This window comes from Selaginella moellendorffii, unplaced genomic scaffold (assembly GCF_000143415.4).
Source record: "Selaginella moellendorffii unplaced genomic scaffold, v1.0 SELMOscaffold_3, whole genome shotgun sequence".
Classification (NCBI taxonomy): domain Eukaryota; kingdom Viridiplantae; phylum Streptophyta; class Lycopodiopsida; order Selaginellales; family Selaginellaceae; genus Selaginella; species Selaginella moellendorffii.
Genome location: NW_003314264.1, coordinates 2,027,490 through 2,042,495, shown reverse-complemented (window position 1 = coordinate 2,042,495; position 15,006 = coordinate 2,027,490). Strand labels below are relative to the sequence as shown.

The window sequence follows — 15,006 nt, the reverse complement described above, 5'->3', positions numbered from 1 at the left end:
CGTGGTACACAGGTGGCGGCGGGGATTTGTATTTGTAAACAGGTGGTGGTGGCGAGCTGTAGTGATAGACTGGCGGGGGAGGAGACTTATACTTGTAGACCGGGGCGGGAGCATGATACACTGGAGGAGGTGGTGACTTGTATTTGTAGACTGGTGGTGGTGGGGAGCTGTAGTGGTAGACAGGCGGAGGTGGGGATTTGTATTTGTAGACAGGAGCAGGAGCGTGATAAACAGGTGGGGGAGGAGAAGCGTACTTGTAAACCGGTGGTGGAGGGGGCGGAGATTTGTACTTGTAGACTGGAGCAGGAGTCTCGTAAACAGGCGGGGGCGGAGACTTGTACTCGTAAGGCGACGCCTCGACCTGTGCAGCAAACGCAAGTGCGATCACCACCAAACTCAGAGCTGCTGTTGCCTCCATTGGCATTCTTGTCCGTCGGGGCGGCCCCATGGTCTCGGGCTCTCTTCTCTTTCCCTGCTGCTGGAAGAAGCAAAAACGAACAGAAGGAAAAACATCAAGAACAGAACGTCAGAAGGCTGTTCGAGCAGTTCGAGAGCAAGCAAGTACAGGCGAGCTCTGCATCGCAGGCAAGGCACACACATTGCGGAATTGAAGAAGCAGAAGCTTACCAGCGCTCTCTCAGACACAACAGAAGATTCCTGAAAAGAAATCTCCCCTTTAGTCCCGGCTTCTCCTCCTCCTCCACGAAGAAGGAAGTGTTTCTCCCTGAAACCTTCTTGCTCTTCCGGTGGATTGCCTCTGGGACTTATATATACTGGCGGGGACTAGTCCGAAGTCTTCTATGGCGACTTGGGGCCCAGTAAACTGTAGCAGCAGCTAGACGGTAGTAGTCTCGACGCTCGTTACAACATGGCAAGTGTGTGAGAAGAATGAACGAACGTGAGAGCCACGTTCCCCAGACGGCCGGCCTTTGGAGATTGTTATTCGCCAATTCTCCTCGTCTCTACGGCCAGCTGGTTTCTTTAGTGAGTGCAGCTGTGGGCCATTTTAGCAGCTCGGGAGTAAACTACACTTGGTAATGGCCAGGACGCAGCTGGATGCAACGCGGTTCACAGTATCACGGTAAAGCCTTGATCTTCTTTTTGCCAGTTTAAGAGTAGAACCGGTCCTATGCTCGCCGTGTCTCTTTTGTTTCGTTCTTATTTTTCAGATCACAGATTGTTTTACAGCGGGTGCCTGGCAGAGGCGAAGCTACAGGCGTGCTTCTTGTGCCAGAGGGGAGTTTCTTTTCTCTCATAGGATAGTTATTTTCTTCTTTTCTTTTTGGTTTTTTAAGTTCTCTTTCAGAATCAGTGGTGGCATCGCAGGTTCGATCCCTACACTTGCTTTAGCACCTTCGTTTTGCAGCTCTGATCTTCTGAACGTGCCACAGTCTGCTACCGCCGCACAGGTCTCTGAAGTGTTTCGTTTTTTTCTTCATGAGAGACTGAACTGTAGCGTTTGATTGACAAGGAATGTGTAAACAACACTCTTACCGATTTGACCTGCTTGGATTGATACATATCTCATATCTCTGGGAGGCGTCCAGGAGGCTGCAGTGGTACTATAACCACGTGAAAGGAGTCTCGAAATGATTGTAAGAACAAACAAGCTTGGCATGCTCGAGTAAAAGAGCGAAGGAAATATGCTTCCATGATGACCACAGAATGTAAGTTACATTACACTACATGGTGGCGGTACTCAACTCCAACCTCGAGTAAGATCATGTTTGTTTGAAATAGTTTCATTTTTCTCGTATCGGAAGAACTTTTTTGTTTTTAGTAGCAGCAGACAACAAGAAATTACTGGGAGCCACTACGGAAAGCTGAAAACTTTCCTGTAGAGTGTCCGTGTCCTCATGCGATGATGGCCTCCACCGCTTCTCGGGAATGTAAGAAAAGAAAAAAACCAACTTTCGAGGCGGAATCTGTAGAATCGTGGAAACGTAAGGAATCGGAACACGAACGCTGACCGAAAGCGAGACATTTTAACCAGGAGCATTCCAGGTGGGTTTCATTTTCTACCCTTGGCTCAAACATTGTTTATGTTATTCCGGACAGTCCTGGAGAAGCGAACAAGTCTCCACGGGACAGCGAGACAGGGGAGAGCTGGTCAGAGAAATGGTTTCCCGTGAATCCGAATGTTGACTAAAACTCCAGAATCTCGTCACTTATGCATTGGTGAGTGACGCTAGCAGGGGCCACTGGAATCGATCTCTCTTTCCGGATTCAAAGGTATGATAATTGTCGCAGTTGCTTGCTCGTCCTTCCATAATATTCCCGTGGAATTTCTCTAGAAAACGGCTCGCTCCGGGACCTTCGCAACTTCACCAACTTAGTGAGTCCTTACTTTACTTCCCTACTAATGAGCTCGATTCATTCCGCAGGCGAGAGAATGCTTTCCTGCCTGGAAAACTTCACGAGGAACTGGAAAAAACCAGTGTGGCTTTGATTTTCTAACGAGCCACTTCAACACAGCCTTAAATGCGGACGTTAACGAAGATGATAGGCTTCCAGACAAATGTTTTCCAATCGCTGAGCCCAAGAGGTGGCCGAACGGCATCGTTGAAACCGATGGGAAACGACGAGCGGTCCAGTTGCAAAGGAAAAGCTTGACCCGTGGATGGTGTCCCTTCAACCGTTCGCATAGGATACTACGTGGAACTCGGGCACTCGACATTTGGATTCCAGCTCAAGCCTATGAGCGCGCACCGGCAGCTCGCGGGGGACGATGAACTAGGCTGATGTCTGAGTGCGATACTTTATTCCTGATAACCTGGGAGGGACCCTACTACTTTTGTAAGTACTGCAATCTTTCTTCTGTTTTCTTTCACTCCTTTTGAAAACAGTTTACCTGGCTGATCGATCTGTTAACTCCTTTGCAGTGGCAGCAGCACGTACTTAGGACGCTGATGAAGAGCACCTTCCCTTCGGCTGTCGTCGATCATGTTCTCTGGTCCACACTGTTCAAGGTACTTATTCTTACTAGTCTGGGAAAGAGAGGGAGAGATTTCGTCCACTTCTCTCGTGAGTCGTGAAAGCAGCCGTCGTCATATCGGTCCTGAACCTGTGCCATTTATTCCCGCGAACAAGTGTCTGCATGACCCTCTTGACGAGCAGCGGCATCGTTGCTAATAGTCAACATCGTCGTCGAATCTTTGTTTTCCTTTGCTTGCCTTATACTTTATGATCTCTTCCTTGTTGTTTCTTCTTGCTCATTGACGTCTTGCCTCACTAGCAACTTCCAGCTTTCCTTTTTGTCCTGCTTATTGCAGCTCTAGACAAGGTTTTACGTGTCCTAGGCTGGCCAGTACTGTGGCCCGACGTTTACAGGAGCTGGGAAAACAATCCCAAGGCCGAGTCTTGTACCGTCTCTGCCATGCGGCTCGCAATGCGCGTGGCAAGTCCCAGCCAAAAATGTACCACTGCTGACGGTACAGAGCACAAACCAGAGTCTTGTATTATCTTCACGCTCGTCACGCCTTCGTGCCAAAGTCCGGCAAGAACCAGTTGGAGCAACCCCACGTCATCTTGGAGTGACACTGGAATGCTTTGTTGTTCAAGTTTCTGCTTCTGTGGATCCGGGCCTGACGTGGTCATGCCACTTCCAAGATTGCTGGAGACTGATGACGTGCTGCAAACCGGAGCTCTTGACGAGCTCTGGTCGTCATCCAGTGAGTGAGACACCATTGTCGTCTTTGTTTCAGCTGCAGAAACCCACTGGAGGCAGTCTTTGATGCTGTCTTCGAAGCTCTGGACCTGAGAGTCTGGCTGCTCCCGCTCGCCGGACGTAAGCCTGTGGATTTGCAAGTCCTTGACGAACAGCGTGTGCTGCAGCTGGAGGATCTTCTTCTTCCGGTGATCGCTAAGTTTGGCCATCTTGTCCATATCACTGTACATGGCACAGGAAAGAACGAGAGGTCATTCGAACGAACTCTACAAAAGCGATGAAACAAAAGAAGTTTTTTACTTGAGGAGAGTCTCGATGAACATGTTCTGCTGCAAGGTTTGCTCCTTCTCCTCCTCGAGCTGCTTTGACACCGCCTCCTTCTCGTCTTGCAGCGCCGCCACCGCCGCATTGAGCTGCTGCTCTCGCGCAGCCGCCGCCTCTCTGGACGACTTCATCGCTTCTCTCTCGGTGAGCACTATCCTGGCCAGCGGAGCTAGGAGAAACTCGTTGAGACGATTTATCCGGGCATGAACGTCGTTATCTCTGTTCTCGTTCGCAAGAACCGCGATATCCTGGACGCGATTTTTTCCAGTAAGACCAAAACCTCTTTTTTATTCTAATTCCTCGTGACTTACCATGAGAAGCGAGCGCTTGAGAGCCGCATTCCACTGGCGGGGATACGTGCTCATCACCTGGGAGAGAAGATAGAGCTCGTTGATGGACATGTCCGCTATGGAAGATCTCTCAATCCACCTGGTTTGCAAAGTAAGCTAAAGATCTTTTTAAACAAAAAATCTCATAGATAAGAACAAACCATGTCCAGGGTTCTTCCATCCATCTCGCGAAGCTAGCTCGATCACAAGGATCACGCCTTGACAACCCAAACCGGCGTGATCACGCAGCAAGAAAAAATCCCTCTCCAAAATCTTCGAAACTTAGAGATAATTCGCTACACTCCACCAAAACCATTTTAGCCCAGCCAATTGCAACGAAAGAACTAAACCCAGCCACAAATTGGAAAGAAAGAACTAAGCCGCTAGAAGAAACTTACCAGGAGAGAGCCTGCCAGAGAACCATGGAATCGACCAAGAATCGACCAAGAATATAGGGACAATCCAACGGCCATAATTTAAACTGTAGAGCTTTTAACATTATCTATCAAGTGGCCACTATATCTTTGGCTTGGAGCACTACTTCCTTCTTTGTCACAAATTTTAGAGTAAGATCGCTACTTCTCTCGCGTGTTTTTCCACCTCCGGCAAGAGAGGTCGCGCAGTAATTGATATCAGCCGTGCCAATCTCCAGGCCGCTCACCATCACCTCATAGTTTCCAAAGGAATTGGTGTATCCATAGGCGTCCTTAGCGTCTGTGCCTGTGAAGCATTCCACCTTAACTCTCGCACCTTGATAAGAAAGAAGGTAGTCTTAGCCATCTGTTAATCGCATCTGATAAGCTTGCTTACCTTCGAGTCCTTTGTCGATCTTGTACACGACCCTGCCTTGGATGACCAGCTTAAGTGGAGAAAACTCGCGCTTTCCAAGGCATGGATGCCTTGTAGGATGCCTGTGAGGTGGTGGTGGCGATGGCGGAGGTGGCGACAGGTAGAAGAATGGAGGCGGCGGGTGGTGTTTGCGATGAGGAAAGGGAGCCAAGTGGTGGTGGTGCGGCGGCGGCGGTGGAGGTGGCGATGGTGGCGGAGGTGGCGACGGCGGTGGAGGCGATGGCGGAGGTGGCGACCGGTAGAAGAATGGAGGCGGCGGGTGGTGCTTGCGATGAGGAAATGGCGGCAAGTGAACACGCTGATCCCCGCCACTCGAGAGCTCACGAAGATCATCACTGCCGCTGCTCTGCGTAGAATCCCAGCTTGTGAGAACCAGCAAGACAAGCAACCAAAACACTCTCATTTTCTTCACTCTTTTGAGTAAAGCAAGCACACTCCAACACAAAGCGGTGACTAAATACTTATCAGAAAACGTACCGGTTGCTTCAGAGTGCTGATAGAAATCATGAGAAGCGGTGGTGGCGGTTTGAAAAATACTTCTTTTGTCGCATGATCATCGTTTCCATCACCTGGACTGCTCTGTGACGCGGTGGTAGGCGTAAAAAACACGAAGCTATCTCTCTCCCTCTTATTAACAGCGAGTGCGAATTATACAAAGAATTTACAAGCTGACCTGACCCGAAAATTCCAAATATGTACCGTACCAAATGTTTTGAGCGGAGGCCTCTAAAGCTGTTGCTATGATACAAACATATCCCGTAGTCTCAATCCAAAGGAGGAATGTGAGAAGGCCCCGGTGTTACCTTGACTCGAGGAGATTTCGCGCCGGATGGAGCTGGCAACGAGTAAGTGACACCGGCGGTGGAGCCTTCGATCAGGCCAGCTATTCCAGCCGCGGCCATCTGAGAGTTTGATGGCAGGAACAAGTCGTGCTTCTGGTCTTTGTATGCATTCCACACCTGGAACGTGGAGTTGGAAAAGGTGAGGACAACGAAGACCAACGAAGAAAGTGTCTCTCATACCTCGGACAAATTTAAAATCTCCTGAACTCTGGCAGAGTGAGCGCCTTCCTCGCCAAAGGCACGTAGAATCTGTTATAGAGCAGGGTTGTTAGAGCGCAGAGCGCTTGGCGTTAACTCATAATAGAGAGAAGGACGAACCTCGACGGCTAAGACTCGCCCAACTGATGCCTCGGACTCGTTCCACTTCATTTGCTGGCACAAACCGTTTCTGCCACCGGCTCGCCAATCAAGCAATCCTAGCAAGATCTCCACGAGTCCAACCCTGTAGAATGGAGACATTAACATAAACACAAGACGAAAAAGAAGAAAAAAGAAAAAAAAAGAAAAAAAAAAAAGCTTACTTCAATCCTTGGGCCACTAGAGCATCACGCGCACGATTACCCGCGGCCGTCACTCGCTTTAATGTTTCCAAAGCGAGAACACTACCGCCTTGCCATCCAATGGCCTTCACCAAAAGAGGAACAACCTGAAACGTATTACAAGGTTCCAGTTATGACAAGAGTATAATGTTTGCTAGAATTGGTACCTGTGGAGAGCCGAGTCCAGACGTTGCCATGGCTTCGGCACACACTGTGCTGGAAGCAAGTTGATGAAGAACTCGCAAGCAGCTCAATCTGACGCGTTCCTGTAGTGTTTGGCCCTTGTCACCATCGTCCAAATCCCAAGACTCGTCCTTGATACCACCAGTCGAGACCATTATCTCTGCTGACGACATAATCTCCCTTCGTCCTTCCTTGGCCATAGCAGCCACGAGTTTTGGAACATATCCCAGGTGACCGGCATGATCAGCAAGAGCGGGCTGAACCCGTAGAAGCGACACTAGTGCTGCTGAGAGCAGCAAAGGAAGTTCGGCATCTGCAGGTTGAGGTCCTCTTGCATGAGTCGCGGCAGCGGCGGCTACATACTGATCCAGAAGTCCTTCCAAAAACCTCTTGGGATTCCGAAGAGGAAACTTCGGATCTTTCAGGAACAATCTTACGTACACGCCGCCAACCTGCACAGCAAGAAATAAAAGCGTTACGATAGATCAAAGATCGAGGAATTAAAAAAAATCTACCTGAGGCTCATCACGCATATCTTGCTGACCAGCTGGTTGTTCCGGTAAGTCCCACTCCAAAACTCTTCCTTTCGTTTGCTCCCGATAGAGATCAGCAGCCATAGTGGCGAGTTGCGCACTCAAAGAAGTTGCCATAGCAGGAGTCCATACAAGCTCAGGAGTCTCAGTAGTTTGCTCAAGTGCTATCACAACAGCTTCACCAGGTCCGTCCCTGACGACAGAGACTAAGCCATCCGGCAAAAACCGACCGAGAGTAATAGCTACTCTTGGACCATGCATAGGCTGGCTGAGAAGTTTACCCAACAAAGAAGCTGCTGCAGCCCGCTGTTGACTGGGTATTTCTTCTGCAATGTGAAGTTAGCCCAAATTCTTAAAAGGTCCCGGACAAACCTTGAAGGGGTAAAAGAAGCTGGAGAATGTAGACTACGCCTCCATGCTTTGCAGCTGCCCAAGCAAGCTCAGAAGTACTTGCAAGAGCATACAAAACACGTAGCGTTCCATCTCTGCAGGCCGGTGAAGTCAGCAGCAGTTGCAAAAGTAGTAGTAATCCAGATCTGTCGCTTGCTATGGCTTCCACGCAGGGAGCGAAGGACGTCAATTGTGAGAGGATACTCAAACATAGCTCCGGTATTTGACCACTTCCAGGCTCTGTGTCCAAAAGGCACTCCAATAACGGCGCCACTTGCTCCTTGGTGGAAAATACAGAGCACAGTCCAGGGTTTGCAGTCAGTAAATTCTGAAAAGAAAAAAAAAAGATGATAACAAAACACAAAAACAATTGAGCGTCATTACCTGCAAGGACGTAAGTGCCATTGTCAAGTTTTCAACAAGTATAGCGCCGGACTCCTTTTTGTTTCCCTCGGAACTTTCTTCTTCACCGTCAGGCTGCGATATAGTTGCGTGTTCTTTGTCAGCGTTTTTCCTCTGTTCGACGATCGCACAGATGTATCGCATCAGATTTTCACAGAATAGATCCGGTTCGCTAATTTTGAAATCTGGCTGCTCGTTGTAAACTCTGAGATAGACGTCACCAACGTGCAGTTCGTTGCTCAAAGTCTTATATTTGAACTCCTGGGCAGCAGACATGTCGAAAGATCCATCTGGACAAGGAGAAACACGTTCCTTCTCAATAAACTTGAGAAGCTCCGACCTTGTCGTGGAATTCCAAATTATCTGTGCAATTGGCAAGAATAAGGAGCTGAAAAGTCCTAAATAAAACAACTCTTGTACCTCGGGCGATTCCAAGTTCGAGTTAAGCTTAAGCAAAAGCTCCTTCGGGGACTCCTCGCGGAGCAGTGATGCTAGCTTCGGTGTCAACAACGATCGCAATACAGTTGCTGCCGTAGGATTGTGGGGACTACTAAGTTTGTCATCCAAAATACCCCATATTCGAGACAAAGCCTTGGCTGCTAATACTGCATGTGTATTCTTGGCAGCCTGGACACTATTGCCAACAGCATGAGGCTCCGTCGCATCGCCATCTTCTGCGGTAGAGTCGTATTGCAAAAGCAAAGGTAATAGATACCTGCAGTTTTATCTGTAAGTATCAGCACATAAACACTTTAACAAAGCATACCAGAAGACTCCAGCATTAAGCAGCTTATTCTGAAGATCTTGAGCAGCAGCAAGTAGACCAATGGTTTGCAGAGCAGCGTCTACAGCAGAAGTTGCAAGCTCCAGTTCAGCACAATGTACAGCATCTTCCACGAATCCCGGACACATCACTATTTCCTGCAGGGCGCTTCCAAATGTACTTATTACGGCGAAAGACCGCATCACGTTCGTGACTATGACCGCAGCTGGATCGTTTGGTGCTGTGTTCGGCTGCACAACATACATACAACGCGAAAGAAGCGTTGCTAGAAGAGGCACTCCACCATCTCGCACAAGCTCCTCACCATTTAAGGCTGAAGACAAGCACCTGCAGGAGCAAAACGGTCAGAACCAGCAAACTACTGACCGAACTTGGAAACTCACGTTAACCATGCGAGCTCTGTTGCAGCTTCCAAAAGCGGAGCCCGTTCGGACGAGAGAAAATTGTTGTCCTCGCTATCAACGGTTATCGCTTGCAGCAGCATCGGATATCCAGCATATTTGAAAGGTTCCAACACGTCTCCGTATCTTCTAAACAGTATACACTGCCCTTTCAATAACAGCCTTAATCTCCATGGTTGAGGTCCCTGAAGTCCTTGCAAAGTAGCCTGAAATAAACCATCAGAGCTGAGACAGTTGCCTACTGCCACCTTAACACATACCTGCAAACGCTCGTATGCTTTTTGGACTGCAACGAACTTTTCTCGGCCTTCCGGGTTTTTGTCTGGATGATATTTCATAGCCATCTTCCTGTATTGTCGTTTAAGAAGGTCCTCGTCAACCCGCCCAGAAAGTTTACTAGGTACTTTGCCTTCTTCATCTTCAGGGGGCTCAGCGTTGTGTGAAGATGTCTCATCCTCGTCCAAGGAAATTTCCAAGATAGAGCAAGCTTCTTCCTCCGAAAGATCCATTGGACGTCTCGTGAGCTCTTCACGCCACATACTAAGCAAAGACTGGAGGAACTCCACATGTTCGACAATCGGCCAATCCGGGAACCTGATCTCGTCGCAAAGATTTCGAAGGTAATAACGATGACACCACATTTCATCTTGCAGCTCTGGATATGTCACAGGAGGCATAGGTGCATATTCATATAAGCAATGGGAAAACTGAGACAACTTTGCCGGAAACTCTCCAAGGTGTTTTAGTGTCTGCAGAGATAAAGTCAGACAAAAAGTTCAAACAACAAGAGTCCAACGCACCTGATCTATAAGACGCTCCCCACGCATCTTATGAGTCCAAATTATTTCTGGTGTATCCGAATCAGCGACCATTGCCAAAGCAAACGAAGGGGAGCCGCTTCTTTCCAGCACATATAACAATGACTCGGGCAGTAATCCACCGAGAACACTTCGTTTGGCCAAAGGTAAAGAAGAAGAAACAGCTGCTTCCGCACCACCATGAAATGCTTGATGAACATGAGTGACAGCAAATAGACTGGCGATGGAACTCAGGTTTGAACCTCCATAAGAGAGTGCAAAATAAAAGGCACCAGTGTTGTAAAGCCTGACCATTGCTTGAGGATTACGAGTAACGATTGCCTTCAATAAAGAAGCTGCTCCTTCCACGATGGCAGGCTCTCCCGTTAGCATTGCCTGCATAAATCGGCGTCAGGAAAAAAAAAAAAAAAAACATCAAAATAGCTTCAGACACCCCACCTGTGCAACATGCGGAAGGCAGCGGGAGCTTGAAAGAATTCTCTTGACTCTAGGAATTGGTACAACAAGCTCCCCAGCGTCATCTAGATCGGAGTGTACAGAAACCATGCTGTGCAGAATAGACAAAGCAACTTCGCCAACCTGAAAAAAAAAACGTAAGCTTATTCAAGACGCAATTCAAACGAACGCACCTGTTTTGGTGTCAAAATACCCACGCGGCCAGATAAAGCCCACCGCAACTCACGAATACTTCGCAGCCGCTTCCAATCAGTCATCCCTGATCCCCAACATTTTGAGTTCCAGCCTATTTCTTGCTTAGACCATGCCCGCCTGATGGAGTCCTTTTCAACAGGTCCAACTTGCTTTCCTTCCAGGTCAACATAGTGCCAGACTTTCTGAGGCTCGATGAACGCAGAGGCAGCAATTAAGTTCGATTGCAGAGGTATGGACGTTCTCTCTGAAGCTTCATGGGAAGTTGTCAAAAGGTCCACGACCAAGGTACATCCCCCAACTGAAATGCACGCCTCAGCATTCGCCGGCACCTTGACTAGAACCTACGAGACACAGCAAAAACATGAAAGAAACAAATATATATTTTCTTACTTTCAGGAGAAGTAAAAGTCGATGCCGGAGTGCTCTGTCATTCGTTCTGTCAAGTAGAACCGTGATATGTGCGGTGCCATCAAAGGCACCGATAGCTTGACAATGCTGCTCGTAGACAATGGTCATAGCTCTTGCACATAGTTCTCGCACGGAAAAGCCACCACCACCACCAAAGCCGTCAAGCCCAGCCATATCGCACCAGTCCCCAGACGCAACTAGTTCACTTGGATCGGCCCCTTCCACTGTAAGACCCATATCCGCGTCACAAAGAAACCGGTGGTAGAGTGCTCTGAAGAAAGCAGCAGGATCTCTCAACGGGAAGTCTTGAGCATGGCTTTCCGACCCTTCACCACCTTCGAGAAGCAGCCTCAAGTAGTACTGTCCAACACAGACTTCTTTGGAAAGACTCGGATATCGGACGGAGAACTCGGCATAGTTCCAAGATAGCTGGCTCAGAGCAGTCTGATTCTCGTCTGGCACTGCAACACCGAGCGCCTCGATGCTGGTAGATCGTTCCTTTTCAACATCTAAGAGGTGGACTTCTGTAGTCAGTGCCTCCCGTAACTCTTGCCGGGTTCGTTCGTTCCATATCAGATCAGCTCGATTGTGATCGAGGCTGAACTCTCGCCAAAACTCGGGCCAGTTACAGACCAAGCGTCCAGAGCCTACCGGCAAGCTCTCTACCACAACTTGGGCCGGAGCAGGAACTAGAGCTTGCATCGAATCCGCAGGTGATGGTTCTACAGTATCCGCAGATGACGTTATTATATGCGTCTCGTCCCTGGTTCTGGTAACTATAATGCTGTCTGTAAGCTGAGAATCGCCATTGTGCCCAGCACTTTCTGCCTCTGTAACAATTGCCGGCTTTGGACGTAGCAAACGGCCCCTCCGTCTTTGTAGAAGCCGCTTCTGTCGTCGTTTGCCGAAGATGTTCTCTTGACTGAACTCAAGCTTCAAGTCCTCGTCGTCGTCCGAAGGACGAGTATGGAGATAAGCCACGAGCCCCGGAGGTAGCACACGGGAAAGAAGATCGAGCGCAGGTGCATGAGAATCAGCCCAAAGCGCCACAAGTTGCCTGCTCACTTCCCGACGTTCACCAGGTGGCAAGAAGAATGCGTGCACCAGGTGTCTCAATAGAGCTCCATCACGCAAGGCTGCGTCTCGCATGGATTCAGCAGCAATAGCATCTTCCTCCGCAATGGTGCGCATAATAACAGCTACTGTCTCCCTCACACCCTCCGCAGGATGGCCGAAGAGTGCGAACAGTCGCCTCCGCAAACCAGCTACTTGTCTTAACATCTCGATGAAAGTCGACGAGTCTGTTGTTTCGCTTTGAGGCTCGCAGAGCATAGCTTCCAGAACTTCCACCACTGCCATTGAAAGTAACGTCGAGACCGACGGCGACTTCAGCCTGTTAACCAGAACGGTCGTGTGAAGCTGGTTACCAAACAAGGCTGACTTCGCATGCATCATGGTGGCATGCCGTTCGCCTTTGCTGTTGATTCCGAAGTTCCCATCCCCAGGCCCACCTCCAATAAGCATGGCGATCAAAGAGGACGCTTCCATTGCCACGCCTTCAGAGCCGTTTCTCAGTAATCCCATTATCCTTCCAACCGCCACTGGCATTGAGATTACCACCGAAGCTACTGTTGAAGACGAAAGTAGCCGTCTTAAGCACGCGATGAGACCTATCAATGTTCCTGCGGCCTTGGGTGACGGCGGAGGTGGCGGGGGAGCTTCTGCTGGTAGATTAACTGGTGCTGGCAGCATCGACAATAATGCCATGTATGTCACGTCTGGAACATCCGTAGATAATTGGATACCGCTATATGGAACACAGGCGTTGAATTCTCGCACTCTTCGCCAAAGTCTTGCTTTTGATCCAGGAATAGAGCCACCCTCTGCAACCGCATCTTTTGCAGCTGCCACCAAGTGCTTGAGATGAAGAACTTCACCCTCCGGTTCTGTGAATAGACGATGATGGTGCGAGCTTACTAAAGGTACTGGCACTCTTCCAGTGGGAGGATCTAAACGGTGTCCTGGCATTGTCAGCCTGGGAAGAACAGCGACCGGACGTTGACCCTGTGACCAACGTAAGTCACTAAACCTCAAAACGAAACGAACAAACCTCAGTCTGAATTAAATCCTTCACAGCCGCCAGCAAACTGTCTCTAGACGTGCTTGTATAGACCTGAAAGGGTTTTGATGTAAGAGCTTCATAGTGCACTTACCAAAGCAAAACACTTACATGGACTGGGCATCCATCACCAAACTCAATAGCAAACATCTGGGGCTCCTCAGCAAATCGAACGAGAGCTGCTGCTGACGATAGAGGCCGACCACTCACTGCCTGTTCCATCAACCATCAATGACCTGTTAACACCAGCATGCACTCAGGCAAGTTTTGAAGAAAGCTAAAAAAACAATCACGCTTGAATGCAAACTGTAGAGAAATACCTCATAGTTGTCATGTCTTCGTTCGACCAAGGAGCTCTTTGTAAGAACAAGCTTTCGGTAAACGGTATCGCCATGGTCTCCTAGTCCTCCCTTTGGCCCCAAGCCAAGCGTCAATCCAACCGTATTTACAGTCCCATGCGCGGAGGAACGAATTCTCGTTACAGACCATTCACCAACAGGAGCTTCACTTACACCAACCATACTACTGGCTAAAATCGAAAAGATTAGAATTTCCTTCTGAAGATGGCAAAAAGAATCTCTACCTCTTTGTTTAAGAAACTCCGGCGCACCAAATGTCTGGGATGAGTCAATAGTAGTCGTGACCCCCACACTGGACTTTGCTGTATTGGTCTGCAAGAGACAGATTCGATAAATTACGCAATTGAGTTCTTTGCATACCAGCTTAGAAATTATGGCCGCGTTAGACGCTCCTACGTCAGCGATGAAGGCTTTGCACTTTCTGCCATACAGAGGGCACAAAACAAAACCTCCTCCCTCAGCTCCCTTTTTGCCGTACGCATCACAGAGCAAGATGATTCCAGGAGAATCCATATCCCGAAAGTCCAAGCACCAGCAAAGATCATTTGACTTGGAATCTCGAATCTCGACTCCAATGGGCGTTACCTTCAACACCTTTACAAGTTGCACGAACCCGAGATCATGAAAAAGCACAAAAAGAGAGAGAAAAAAGAGACTCACACAAGGTGACCACTGAGAAGATCTTCGCCGGAGCCGAAGAACCGAAAAGCTCGCCACCGACGGCGCGGTGCCACCTTTGCTCCACTTCAACTTGTGTAGCTCGGTGAGAATCGCTGCACGGGACCTGTTCCTTCAGATAAGCCACCGGCATTTTATCAAAAGCCACGCACAAACTCACCTGGAAGAGAACTTGACCGACTTAAACTTCCCACGCCCATCCGTCCGGACATTGATCGTAAACTCGAGCCCCTGCTGTTGTGATGGATCCTCGCGCCCAGCCACCGGCGCCGCGCTCTCATAATCCGTGTCCAGATCATACGAATTCGTCACCTGGAGGCTCCCCGGCTCGAGCGTGATAATGCTCGACTCGGAGATACACAAAATCCTCTTGTACCGCCCGCGCCACGAGTGCTTCATCACGAGAAACCTCGCCAGGTACTCGGGCTCCTCCAGCGCAGGAAGAGCGGCGCCGGAATCCGCCGATCCATTGGCGCCTCGCTGCTGCTGCCTCGACGCTACCGCCGCGGCGGTGGTGGATTCCATTACCTGCAAGAGACGCAGCTGCCGGGGCTGCTGCCGAGGTCGCGTCCACGAAATCCACCAATTCCAACTCTCCTCCAACGCTGATCTGTGGCGGCTGGCGCTGGCGCCGCCCCCCGACGACTGTGAAGCCCCCGTCTTCGCTACGAAACCCTAGAACGTAGAAATCATAGTTCCATTTCTAGGGTTTTACAAATCCACTCTCTCG

General features: G+C 49.3%; 3 protein-coding genes and 1 long non-coding RNA gene across 12 annotated transcripts in view; 1 reads left to right on the top strand and 3 right to left on the bottom strand.

Annotated features, from left to right (window-relative positions):
• The window catches only part of LOC9643478 (extensin-2), a 1,919-nt gene extending 1,180 nt beyond the window's left edge, over positions 1–739 (bottom strand). The window contains exons 1-2 of the mRNA XM_024667341.1: positions 628–739; positions 1–478 (exon numbers count right to left, since the gene is read on the bottom strand). Coding sequence (XP_024523109.1) covers positions 1–448 — 448 coding nt within the window. The 5' untranslated portion in view covers positions 449–478; positions 628–739. The remainder of the gene's footprint in view (positions 479–627) is intronic.
• A 169-nt stretch (positions 740–908) lies between these two features.
• LOC112343613 lies at positions 909–4,171 on the top strand. 5 transcript variants are annotated; one of them, XR_002991337.1, is made up of 8 exons: positions 909–1,081; positions 1,170–1,409; positions 1,472–2,004; positions 2,059–2,232; positions 2,295–2,796; positions 2,883–2,969; positions 3,835–4,003; positions 4,060–4,171. It is a non-coding gene; the product is annotated as an uncharacterized LOC112343613 (long non-coding RNA). The 5 variants fall into 5 exon arrangements; XR_002991333.1 differs by lacking the exons at positions 3,835–4,003; positions 4,060–4,171 and having other exon boundaries at positions 1,472–1,715; positions 1,764–2,004; positions 2,883–3,259; XR_002991334.1 differs by lacking the exons at positions 3,835–4,003; positions 4,060–4,171 and having other exon boundaries at positions 2,295–2,335; positions 2,385–2,796; positions 2,883–3,259.
• On the bottom strand, positions 3,229–4,471 carry LOC112343602. The gene is made up of 3 exons (XM_024667349.1): positions 4,303–4,471; positions 3,968–4,239; positions 3,229–3,889 (listed from the first exon to the last, which is right to left on the bottom strand). The coding sequence occupies exons 1-3, from the start codon at positions 4,390–4,392 to the stop codon at positions 3,325–3,327; spliced, it is 927 nt and encodes a 308-aa protein (XP_024523117.1). The 5' UTR covers positions 4,393–4,471; the 3' UTR covers positions 3,229–3,324.
• A 321-nt stretch (positions 4,472–4,792) lies between these two features.
• On the bottom strand, positions 4,793–14,974 carry LOC9643477 (dnaJ homolog subfamily C GRV2). 5 transcript variants are annotated; one of them, XM_024667258.1, is made up of 26 exons: positions 14,437–14,974; positions 14,259–14,382; positions 13,959–14,192; positions 13,823–13,910; positions 13,560–13,768; positions 13,351–13,452; positions 13,231–13,293; positions 11,103–13,184; positions 10,691–11,053; positions 10,500–10,640; positions 10,044–10,436; positions 9,504–9,992; positions 9,226–9,449; positions 8,825–9,169; positions 8,479–8,773; positions 8,041–8,421; positions 7,639–7,984; positions 7,249–7,592; positions 6,718–7,185; positions 6,533–6,657; positions 6,330–6,453; positions 6,192–6,260; positions 5,973–6,128; positions 5,647–5,907; positions 5,131–5,515; positions 4,793–5,070 (listed from the first exon to the last, which is right to left on the bottom strand). In XM_024667258.1, exons 1-24 carry the CDS (start codon positions 14,799–14,801, stop codon positions 5,896–5,898), a joined length of 7,542 nt encoding a protein of 2,513 aa, XP_024523026.1. In that variant the 5' UTR covers positions 14,802–14,974; the 3' UTR covers positions 4,793–5,070; positions 5,131–5,515; positions 5,647–5,895. The 5 variants fall into 5 exon arrangements, with proteins under 5 accessions (XP_024523026.1, XP_024523029.1, XP_024523013.1 ...); XM_024667261.1 differs by having other exon boundaries at positions 5,647–5,901; XM_024667245.1 differs by having other exon boundaries at positions 5,647–6,128; positions 14,437–14,973.
• Positions 14,975–15,006: the final 32 nt, after the last annotated feature.